This window comes from Camponotus floridanus, unplaced genomic scaffold, assembly GCF_003227725.1.
Source record: "Camponotus floridanus strain SB8 unplaced genomic scaffold, Cflo_v7.5 scaffold293, whole genome shotgun sequence".
Lineage (NCBI taxonomy): Eukaryota > Metazoa > Arthropoda > Insecta > Hymenoptera > Formicidae > Camponotus > Camponotus floridanus.
Genome location: NW_020229429.1, coordinates 75,260 through 87,824, shown reverse-complemented (window position 1 = coordinate 87,824; position 12,565 = coordinate 75,260). Strand labels below are relative to the sequence as shown.

Genomic DNA, 12,565 nt, shown 5'->3' with positions numbered 1-12,565 from the left:
CGCGTCGCGCGCGATAAGGTCGGCGTTGATAATAGAGCGGATGTATTCGACGCAGGCCTGGAAGAGATACGACGTAAGATTTATATAACGTACGATTTTATACAAAATATTATTTTATACGATGTATAATGTACGATGTATAATGTACGATGTATATTAGATTTATTTCAAGCAGGAGGAGGAGGAGGGAATTCTTTGTGAAGCGAGAAGAGACGAGGGCGACGTAAATCTAGGAGAGAGATAATAAATTACGCGTACAATTTATTTATTTAGTTATTCGTTTATTTATTATATCGCGTAGATACATGCGTACGTCGAGAATAACATCGGTACTCGCGATCGTTTCGCCTTACAAATTGTGATAGAGTCCGAACAGCAGAGCGTGCAACTCGCAGTCGATCAGATCGTTCGCGTTGAAGTGCTCGTGCCGGCGAATCGCTTCGGGAATATCGCCGGGGTGATCGGTCTCCGTCGCGATATCTAGAAAACGCGATAACTTGGCGTCCACGATCTCGAGTACGCCGGTCAACGACGCGATGATGCGATTGACGCACAGCTCGAGAACGAACAGCGCCTTCACGGTGGATTGCGACAGAGCGATGCGATTCTTCGGCGTCTCGAATCGCAGAGTCTTCAGATTGTTTATCTTGCCGAATCGAAGCGTCACGGTTCCGTATATATATATATATATAATAACACACAAACCTTTTTTTTCTTAATTCTTGTTCCTTCTCTTCCTTCTTCTTTCTCTCTCTTCTCTCTTCCTCTTTCCTTCTCTCAACTTCATTCCTTCTTCTATCTTCCTCATCTTTCTTCATCCTTTTGTCATTCTTCATCCTCTCTGTTTCTTTTCCCATCATTTATCTTTTCGACTGGATCTATTTATATAATAAATAAAATTAATGTATAAATATTATATATACGTCACTACTTCACGTTATTGTTTTATTATAGTATATTCCGAATGATTTTCTATTATAATATTAAAAGAATTATAATTATACAAGTATTTATTATAATATTTACGTATATATATACTCACATGTTGCTTGCACCGCAGTAAAGCATGGACTGGTTTACATTAACAATACTCGCCGCTTCTCGCCGCCTTTTTCGCTAGTTTTTTGTTTTCGTCGCGCGCGATATCTTATTACATCTTTGTGTGCTAAGTACTTTAACAATCGAGCGATCTAATAGACAGCTCAAGTTTTCATTACTTTCATAAAGTGATATTATGGAAACGCGTGAAATTAGTGAAAAAATGTGCGACGAAGTTAATGAACGAATTTATGGGAGAAGGCGCAATACAAAAAAGTACCGATTATCATGCAAGCGGCTAAGCAGACGAAAATCAATAAATAAAAGGTAACATTATTTTATTAGTAGAAAAGAAAGTAGAAAAATTACCATGCACACTGTTCGTTATATAGCCAAAGTAATGAAAGCCAGTGTACATCAATTATGGTAATTAATCTTGGTATCACGGATTTTATCACGGATGAACTATTTTTATAAAATAGTACTGTCAGTACCGTAACTAGGGCGGGTACTATCAGTACTTTATTAGAAACGTACCCGAGTGAAGCAATAGAGCGCAAAGCTTATTATCAGACATTGTGTAAAAAATTTTTTTATTGAATATAGCACTCTTTATCTGCCGTTGACTCTGCACCATTCAGTATGAAGACGGCATTGCACGTGCACTTGAGTCCGAAAGTATCACGCTGCAAACTAGGGTTCAATTTCAATCTGTTCAATTTTTTTTCAAATTTTTTAAATGTTTGTTTTTATGTTGCATGTAACTGAGTCACAAATTATAGTTATTTATGAAAAACAAAATTAATGTTTATTTATTAAAAAAAAATGAATTGAAGTAACAAATATGCGGTTTTTAAAAGAGTAAAACAATTTTTCTTATTTATAATGTATTTTATTTATTTTAAACAAAATTACATATATATTTTATTGGTTAAAAACAAAATTATTTCATATTATTTTTTTTATTTGTTTATATTATTTTTTGTTAATTTTTTGGTATTATTAATTTTTTCCTGTTTTTTTCTTAAAAGAATTATGTTAGTCAAAATAATTTTATATAATTCAACATTAATTCGTTTTTAAATCAATAAACACAATTTGGGGCCCAATTATACGTAAAAAAAATTGGAAAAAAAATCGAAAATAGGAATCGAACTTAGTTCGTAGCGTGATATTTTCGTATTCAAATGCTCGCGCTACACTGCCTTAATGGTGAATGGTGCAAAGTTACTGATACATAAGGAATGCTGTATTTATTAAATAAATGTTCTCAAAAACGGTTGAGCGTTTCATCTTTTTGCTACACTGCAGTATTCCTCTAATAAAGTATTATACTATAAAAAAAGCTAATTAAATTTATATATATATACAGGGTGTCCTACACCACCCGTACACCCCTTTTCTTTCAAAATCTAAGCATTTTAGAGAAAAACGTTTTCGACAAAAATTTGATAGTTTTGAGGGAAACATAAGATGGTGTCATTGGTTTGACCTTGGATGGCATTGTTAAGGTCAGGTCAAGGACACCTTTAATTTCTTAAATGGAATTACCTATTTTTATTGCATATTCTTATAGCTTATGTCGAGAGCTTTCCAAAACACATTGAATACTTTTCGATTTATAAGGTTTAAAGTAATATCTTAATTTTACATAAACTATAAAATATTTAGTAAAATATTTATTTCTCGATTATCTTACCTTAATACTTTTATGTACAAAATAATGAGAGGAATCAATTGGTCTAAAAAAAACACATAATTGTTCCGAAGAAAAAATATGTAATTTGCAATTAACAATTACATATTTTTTCTTAAAAACAACTGTGTGATTTTTTTTACACTATTTAATTCCTCTCATTATTTTGTACATAAAAAGTATTAAGGTAAGATAATCGAGAAATAAATATTTTACTAGATATTTTATAGTTTATGTAAAATTAATATTTTATTTTAAGTTTTATAAATCGAAAAGTACTCAATGAAAAAATACTTTATTATAGTGTTTTGGAAAGCTCTCGACATAAGCTATAAGAATATGCAATAAAAAATAGGTGATTCCATTTAAGAAATTAAAGATGTCCTTGACCTGACCTTAACGATGCCATCCGAGGTCAAACCAATGACACCATCTTATGTTCCCCTCAAAATCATATAATTTTTGTCAAAAACGTTTTTTTCTAAAATGCTTAGTTTTTGAATGAAAAGAGGTGTACGGTTTCTAATGACATATTGATTTGTAGTTATCCGTTATTTTTGCAATAAGAGTAGCAAAGAAGTTTGAAGGATCTGAATATCTATATAGTAAGCAAAGAGGACCGTCTAATTTTAATGAAATATGACGGGGGTGATGGCGGGTTCTTTGCTTATTTATTTAGAGATGTTTAACATATAGTACAAAAAAGAGTGATATCCCTAAAAAATTACCCTTTTAAAAAAAAGGTAAATAAAGGTGCTAAGTCCGCGTAAAAAACAGTATATGTATTTGCAAAATGGTGTATTATTAACTGTAAAAAACTACTGTATTGTATATCCTACAAAAATAATGATATCAAAAAAGTTGCGCTAAGTGAAAATAAAAGTTTATAAAAATACTTTAACCAAAAAAAGTTATACAAAATAGCTGATTTAATTTTCTACATTATATCCTAGAAAAATAATGATATCCAAAAATTACGCTAATTGAAAATAAAAACTTAAAATAATTTAACTAAAAAAAATTGTACAAAATAATTGTTTTAATTTCATACAAATAATATTAAAAAGTTGCGCCAATTGAATAAAAATTTTTACTATAAAATAGACATATTTCTTTTTTATTTTCAATATTAAAAGAAAAATGATATTAAATGAATTGTAATATATCTATTATAAAAAATCGAATTGAAAATATGAACAATCATATACATTGCAATAATCATATGCATATATCCTGAAAAGTTTAATTAAAAAAAAGAAGAAAATGATAATACAAAATACAAAATTAAAAATTAGAAATTAATAAATAAAAAATAAAAATTTATATAAAAATTAAAAATTAATACATATAAAAAAATTTTAGTTAAAAAACTTAGCGCTGCTACGCTGAACAATGTGCTAATGAAATTAGCAGCGCTAAGTTTTTTAACTAAAATTTTTTTATATGTATTAATTTTTAATTTTTATATAAATTTTTATTTTTTATTTATTAATTTCTAATTTTTAATTTTGTATTTTGTATTATCATTTTCTTCTTTTTTTAATTAAACTTTTCAGGATATATGCATATGATTATTGCAATGTATATGATTGTTCATATTTTCAATTCGATTTTTTATAATAGATATATTACAATTCATTTAATATCATTTTTCTTTTAATATTGAAAATAAAAAAGAAATATGTCTATTTTATAGTAAAAATTTTTATTCAGTTGGCGCAACTTTTTAATATTATTTGTATGAAATTAAAACAATTATTTTGTACAATTTTTTTTAGTTAAATTATTTTAAGTTTTTATTTTCAATTAGCGTAATTTTTGGATATCATTATTTTTCTAGGATATAATGTAGAAAATTAAATCAGCTATTTTGTATAACTTTTTTTGGTTAAAGTATTTTTATAAGCTTTTATTTTCACTTAGCGCAACTTTTTTGATATCATTATTTTTGTAGGATATACAATACAGTAGTTTTTTACAGTTAATAATACACCATTTTGCAAATACATATACTGTTTTTTACGCGGACTTAGCACCTTTTTTTACCTTTTTTTTAAAAGGGTAATTTTTTAGGGATTTCTTTTACCTGATTGGTCAATCTAATGAGATTGACCAATCACCAGAGCGCCTCTCGGACCGCAGCCATATTATCGAACAGACCTTATAACGATACGACGAAAAAGCTAGTGAGATTAGGTTAAGGGCCGTAGCACATAGCATATCGTAATGGTCTTAAAAGTCTTAAGCCTATCGCACACAAAATTGCATAGCTTGCATGTGCATAGCATAAGACGATATGGACCAATGAGCATCGAGTATTATGTTATGTAAGTCAATATGGCGACTTAATACTCGATGCTCATTGGTCCATATGGTCTTATGCTATGCACATGCAGCTATGCAATTTCGTGTGCGATAGCCCTAAGGGCCTATCCAGACAAATGCACCTATGCAAGTTTGTCTGGATAGGCCCTTAGACTTAAGGTGAAAGCACATAAAATTGCATAGGCGCATAACCATAAGCATAAAGAAATTGATTGGTTCACAAATATATGCATAAGAAAATGAACCAATCAATTTTCTTACGCTTATGGTTATGTGTTCCTGCAATTTTATGTGCTTCCACCTTAAGAAGTACTTTTAATTTAACAGACCACCACCATTATAGATACGACTAATTTCACTAGCCATTATAAAATACGCAAGGAAGTGTACAAAACATTAGTAATAATTAAAGATATTGCAAAAGTCTCACAACTTCTAGAAGTATTGTATAAAGCATAGGTGATGCAGCAATTTATGTCTTCTATTGTAGGAAGTTTTGTAATTTTTTGTCTTCTACATTGAGTTCGCGAGATTCGATTACAATCTTATTAACACTTACTCCATAATCAGCAATGAACAGTTTTTAAGTATTAATACTCAACAATTTAATTGATGAATGCAATGATAAGTATTAAAATAATATAAATATAAAAATCATAGAGAATATGTACAGAATATATATAAATAGAATAGTATATGCAGGGTATATATAATGTATATAATGTATATAGGGTTCTTTTTACAGCTACTAATAGAACAACTATATATAATTATTTATAAATTTGTAAAAGAAATGTGTATTAATATCAATAAGATAGAGAATATGGTAAAGGTACAATTCAATGCATTTTGCATGTATTGTACTATTTTTTTGTTTATTTGCTTCAGATACCATGTACTTTTATTGTTAGATTAATACGACTTTTTTTCATTGTAAGGAGAAAGAATCCTTAATTCTATATATACATATTAGTTTCATTATTTTATTAAAATATGAAATCAATTTGCAACATATACTTTATCATATATTCTTTTAAATAAACGTGACATGTAATTCTAATATGAAAGGAGAACAAAACCTTTAGGTATTTTTACTTTGCATCATTAAATAATATTACATACGATTATAATATAAAAATAAACATAAAAATAGTACATCTTATACATTTTCTCCTTATTATGTAGCTAAAAAAACTTCTTATTACGTACCTGAAAAATATAATTAATGAAAGAAAACGGATACTTAAGTCGTATATAAAATTCTTTTATAAAATAAATGTTCACAAGTTGGTGTCTATATTATGTATCTATATTAATATATCTATATCACAGTACTTTCTTTTATTCATGTATTTAACATAAAATAAAAATAAAAATATTTTGTTATAAAAGTTCAGTCTGTAATCTCATGCAATGTTTAAACTTAAAACAACGAACATAAAAAATGTAATTGTTGCACAATAATTATCACATTATAAAAATCAAATATATCTAATTACTTTTTTAATTAAAATTTAAATGAAACTTTCAATATTCATTTCGTGCAATATTTAAACAAAATAGCAAATATAAAAATTATATAATTATAAAACTATATAATTATCACATTATGGAAAATCAAGCAAATATTATTAAAGTTTTCATATTCATTTTGTGCAACATTTTAACAAAACAACAAACCTAAAATTTATAAATATCACATTTATAATTATCACAATTAATAAAGTTCAAATTATAAAGTTTCAATGTTGCACATTAAATTATTTCTTCAAATATAAAAAAATATTAATAGTTTTTGTAATAAATGACTTTAAAAATTTAATTTTTTCTTTTGTGTATGTAGCCATATTCTCATTTGTGGAACTGATCGTTTAGCCAGACATGGAGTATTAGATATAAGATTCTGCATTTCTTTTCCAGTTATTAATGTATTAGTCTGTAATTGTTTTTTAAATGCTTCTAATACAACATTTTTCTCTTCTTGTGTCCACTGTGTTCGTTTAACAGGCGTTGCAAATGCATCTGCATATAAAGAAAATTAGGAGCATTTTCACAGATACATAAATAAATCTTTTTTATTTTGTGATTATTTAATATTATAAATAACGTTATTAACTTATTGATCGAATGTACACTGTAAATTAGATCCTTACCTCCTGATCTACGTTTTTTTTGTACCGCTTTCACTTCATTTTTTGTACGTTTTTTATACATTGGACTTGAAAATGAGCCTACATTAGAAACATAGAAACATAGAAACATGTTAAAATGATAAAGAAGTAATCTATATATTTAGAAAATAAATTTTTTACTCACTATCACTTGATTGTTGTAAATAACTAATTTTGTTAAATATTTCATTATTCTCTGTAATTTCTGTGTTTATATTACTTTCATCCTCATCGCTGTCGCTTTCATCAATTAAATTGTTTGCTTTATCCCTCACGCCTTGTGCAGCTTCTAGCAGTTGTGAGACTTCTGTAATATCTTTAACTATTACTGGTTTTCTGTACACTTCTTTGTGTATTTTTTCATGGTGACCCATAAAATTGGCCAAATCTGTAATCTGATGATCTGTTAAATTAAGAGTAATTCCCATAGTGGCTATATGTTTTTTGAGTGTAGTGCCACGTAATGTTTCAGGAAATTCAGTTCCACTCTCTTTAGCAAAACGCAACATGGCTCGATATGCATTTAAATGTTTATCAATAACTTTGTCATGTCCTGGAATACCAAATAAGTAAGGATTTTTCACGTGCACTTTGGCTTTATTTCTTAATTGTAAAAACATTTGTGCACATTCTAAATTAAGTTCATCTAATATTATAGGAACAGTTCTTCCTAACTTTCCGCGTATACAAAATCGTACATATTTTTGTGCCTGTTCTATTTTTTCCTTAGATAAGCCACTGAATGTATTAATATTTTCATTAATTCTATCGTAGCTTTTGAAATCAGAAATTAATATCCGTTCAGTTTCTCCTGGCCGACGACGGTTAAATAATTGTATTGATGTTAAAGTAGCTTCACCAAGAGAAATCCAATCAGATAATAAAAACTTGTTTTTTAAATTATTGTATGATTTCTTTTGAATTTTTAATAAATGATTCCGCAATTTTTTTATATCCTCCATTGTAGGAAGTTTAGTAATTTTTTGTCTTTTAAATTGAGTTTGAGATTCAACTACAGTTTTGTTAACGCTTGCTCCATAATCAACAGTTAACAGTTTTAAAAAATTTTTCACATTTGTTTTCGTGTTATCGTCATGTTCCTTTATGCATCTGGTTATTAAAAGTTCACCAATATACTTTACGTATGTATCAAGATTAGACGCAATGGCAGGCTTTTCATAAGTATCTTTTTCTTTGTTATATTGTGCAACAATATTTATGGCATCTAAAAAAGTATCATAATATTTTGGATCATAAATAGAAGTTAAAGACGTTATATCATTGTTAATATTTCTCATCGTTATCAATAGCCGACTTACGAGCCGTAATCGAGCTCGAATCATTTGTAAATGATGCGATGAATGCCTATATTTTTTGCTCTGGGAATTTGCATATAATATCAACAAACTATCGTAACGAATATTGCGTGTTACGTCATCATTTCTCATTGCTGGTAATACTAATCGCCGTACTCTCTCATCAGCATCTTTGAGACATTTGCCTTCTAATTTCCGGCCCATTACTTTAACGATGCGACTATTCTTTCCTGTCCGACCTGTACATTTTTTAAAATGATGTCGTATTGTCGATTTTAAATAATGGCCCTTGCAATTCCCACATGCCAGATAATTTTTAAGAACTTTAGGATGATTTTCTCTTGCCCGTCTGCAAGGAATAAAACCTTGTCCTTCATATTGTTTTTCAATATTAAATATGAAATTTCCTTTTTTTCTTAAAATATCGATGATATTTCTTCTTTCTCTACAACCTTTAGGTAAATATTTGAACTTTTGAACATCAGGTTCGTTAGAATGAACTAATTCGAAATGTCGAGCAATTTTTGTTTGCAATTTGTTATAAAACACACACATATATTTTTTTATGCCAATAAGTTTTGTAGGTATTACTGTTTGCTCATCTTGCCGAGTTTCACATTCCTTAGAATTACTAACATCCATGCCTGTAGATATTGTTGAATCATTTTGTGCGTTAGAAAAGTTGTTTTTGATGTCATTTCCATGTTCTGATTTCTCTGTGTCTTCAGAATCACTCGCAGTTAATGAATATTCCCTTTCTACATAATCAGAATCATTTTCAATATCTGTCTCTATTTACAAAAACATTAAATAATAAGTTTAAACATTAGAATATAATTAAAATTAAGTAACAGCATATAATATGGCTCTAATACCTTGTACTTTTGTATCAGTATCTTGCGCAAAGCACAAATTAACATTGTTTGTTTCAATTTCTTGAAATTTGCAGGAAGTTGAAGGAGACTGTTTCTCGTTATTATTATCTAGTGAAATTGAATTAAAACATACATCTATAACATAATAATAATAAAATAATGTGTATTAAATATCTAATTAATGATTAACAATAATAGTAATTAAATAATTTATAGAAAAATAATAGCAAATATAAAACTTAATAGTTTTATGTACAATTTATACAAAATAAAGACAATTACCTGTATTAAATGAATTAGAAAATTGACTAGAATTCATAAAGCTGCAATCAATTATCTCTTTCTTAAGCATATCGGTTATTATTGGCGAAATATTTAAATCATTAATGATGTCATTGCTTGCATTTCTTATGTCATTTTTAACAAAATCGTTAATATTAGACATATCTGTGTTTCTATGTAAAGAGTAATTATTATCTGAAATAAAAGAAGATATAATAAATATATTATTTTAAGTGAATATATATATATATATATGTGTATTTTACATATTAATATTGTAATTAAATAAAAATGATGATAAACAATGCAGATTAGTATTCTTTACACATTAATAAAATCAAATTTATAACATAGATAAAATTGTAAGCTAAATTCGATGTTAGCATAAAATAAATTCATTTGCATTTAATTTTTTGTTAAAATGTGTAGATTAATATTAATAATTCTTATAATAATTCTTATATATAGCCTTTATATGTACAAGTATCTTATATACAAACCCTTAGGATCATCAATGCATGATTGATTTCGTATAATGTATTTAGTATTTACCGTATCGATATTAGTAATTTTACATCTAAAAATAAAGATGTTTAATGTATATTGGTATGCAAAAATACAAAAATACAAAATTACCATTTCAAAAATACTCACTTATTTGTTACAACTGTAGTTACTGAATCTAATTTTTTTTCTTGATAATTACCTGTAATGAATAACATATTTCACTATGTAAATTGAAGTATGTATGCTTTATATACAAAACACTATTTAAAAAATTGCATACATGATTAAATTAACATGTATTTTTATCATGCAATTAAAAATTAAAAGAGTTAAAAGATTACTTTACCTTCATTAACGATTATTTTTGATATTTCAGATATGGAAATATCTGATCCAGTTATATTTTCAAAACTAGTCAGGTCTGTAGAAATGTTTGAATTCTCTAAAAATTATTTAAAATCATCATAAATATAATATACATATGTAAATAAATATCATTTGGATAATTATATAATTAATAAAACCTAATAATAAATACAAATAAATACAAGCTAACATTGTAATATGTTATTATGATGTTATAATTTTTCACTTAACAATATAACTGTTATGTGCAAGATATATTACATTACAATTACATTATTTAGTGGAAAATTATAACATTAATGTTTTGTTTATTGGGACGTTTAACTTTATTTTTACTTAATTTTACCTTCTTTCGAAACAATCATATTCTCCTCCTGTAATAAAGTTTTATCTTCACATGAATCTTTCTCATTTTTCATGCTTTGTTTGTTTATCGAAAACTTAGCTGTGAAAAAGATTATTATAATCATTATAATTCATTCACATCAACAATCGCTTTCAATGTTTGACATACCCAGATAGCCAAATGCAATGAGGTTGCTGTCAGGTTGCCAATAATTGTTAAAGCAACTAATTTTAACAAACTAGAGACAAGGTGAGACAGCATTATGTCTGTTACGTTGAACTCACATGAATTCATGTGCTAATAACAACAAATTAATTGCAACGTGTCAGCATATTGCTGACATGTTGTAGACATTATTGTAATATCAATATTGCAGACCATTTGCTTCCTTAATTGATTGCATGTAGAAGCAGACATATAGCTGCATTCGTAACGCATTCTATCTCGATGTCAGCAAGTATACTGCAAATATATAATAATACATGCGATGCATTTGTTTGCTAAATATGTCATATCAAGCTTGGCTATCTGGATATATACACATTTCACTACTTTTTATATATACATATATCAAAATAAAAAAATTGTCAACAACATTTACCATTATTTGTAACTGTTCGTTGTGACTTCAATATTTTCTTCTTCATTGTGCATTTTGTACCGCGTTAATACAATTCGCGGTATCATACCTTGAAATGATAAAAACACAACAATAGATTTCTATGTTCTCTGATAAATTTATATAATGTACAATATACGAAACACACGTACACACAAAATCTTTTTATTCATTTTACAAATAAAATGTTTTAAATAAAAATAAATAAAATGCAACATAACCTAACATAATTTCCGGATACTTACTGGCTGATGCCATGATATTTTTTTGCTCTTTTTTCGCATTTCGTGTCCTTAATGAATACATTTTAATTCATCAAAAGATTTACTTGTATAGCTATTCGACTATCATTGATACAAACTTATTCCGCGACTAATTCTATAAAAATATAAAATTACTTATACCAAAACCCGATCTACAATGAGTCACTTTGTTAAACATAAGCAAAGCTGTGTTCCGAAATTCACTGTAAGTACTAAAAATTATTTATAATACACGTGTTAGTATATTATAGATTTTTAGTACTGGCATGAATTTCGGAAGCCCAAAATTAACTATGATCAATTATTCTAAGAATATTCAACATATTTATATTTGTTTTGATATTGATATTTTTTAAATAGTAATATACAGGGTGTCCCATTATAAAACATCCAGTCGAATATCTCGAAAACCAAACCCAGGAGAGAAAAATGTTTCAGACAAAAGTTGTTTGGTTTCGAGGAGGCCATAAGATGGTACCATTGGTTTGACCTTGAAGAATCATTTGAACGTCACGTGAAGGTCACCTCAATCTTTTCAAATGGCACCTTCTATTTTTTATTACATATTCTTGTAGCTGACCTCGAAAGCTTTCCAAAACGCTATAATAAAATATTTTTTTCATAGAGTACTTTTCGAGTTATGAGGCTGGAAATCATTTCTTAATTTTACATAAACCATAATATATCTAGTAAAATATTCATTTTTCGATTATCTTAGCTTACTACTTTTATGCACAAAATAATGAGAGGAATCAATTGGT

The 12,565-nt window shown here is 27.4% G+C and overlaps 1 protein-coding gene across 1 annotated transcript; it reads right to left on the bottom strand.

Annotated features, from left to right (window-relative positions):
- Positions 1-7,059: 7,059 nt before the first annotated feature.
- Positions 7,060-7,739, bottom strand: LOC112638362. Its single transcript, XM_025409942.1, has 4 exons — positions 7,691-7,739; positions 7,376-7,618; positions 7,176-7,290; positions 7,060-7,081 (listed from the first exon to the last, which is right to left on the bottom strand). The coding sequence occupies exons 1-4, from the start codon at positions 7,737-7,739 to the stop codon at positions 7,060-7,062; spliced, it is 429 nt and encodes a 142-aa protein (XP_025265727.1).
- Between the last annotated feature and the right edge of the window lie 4,826 nt (positions 7,740-12,565).

What these genes read in the sequence shown, in the direction of transcription:
- LOC112638362 (XM_025409942.1), bottom strand. Translation starts at nt 7,739, where the DNA reads ATGTTGCGTTTTGCTAAAGAGAGTGGAACTGAATTTCCTGAAACATTA. An exon ending in TTTACAACAATCAAGTGATA is followed by an intron (nt 7,291 to 7,375) that starts GTGAGTAAAAAA and finishes TTTCTAATGTAG; the next exon opens with GCTCATTTTCAAGTCCAATG. An exon ending in AGTGTACATTCGATCAATAA is followed by an intron (nt 7,082 to 7,175) that starts GTTAATAACGTT and finishes CTTTATATGCAG; the next exon opens with ATGCATTTGCAACGCCTGTT.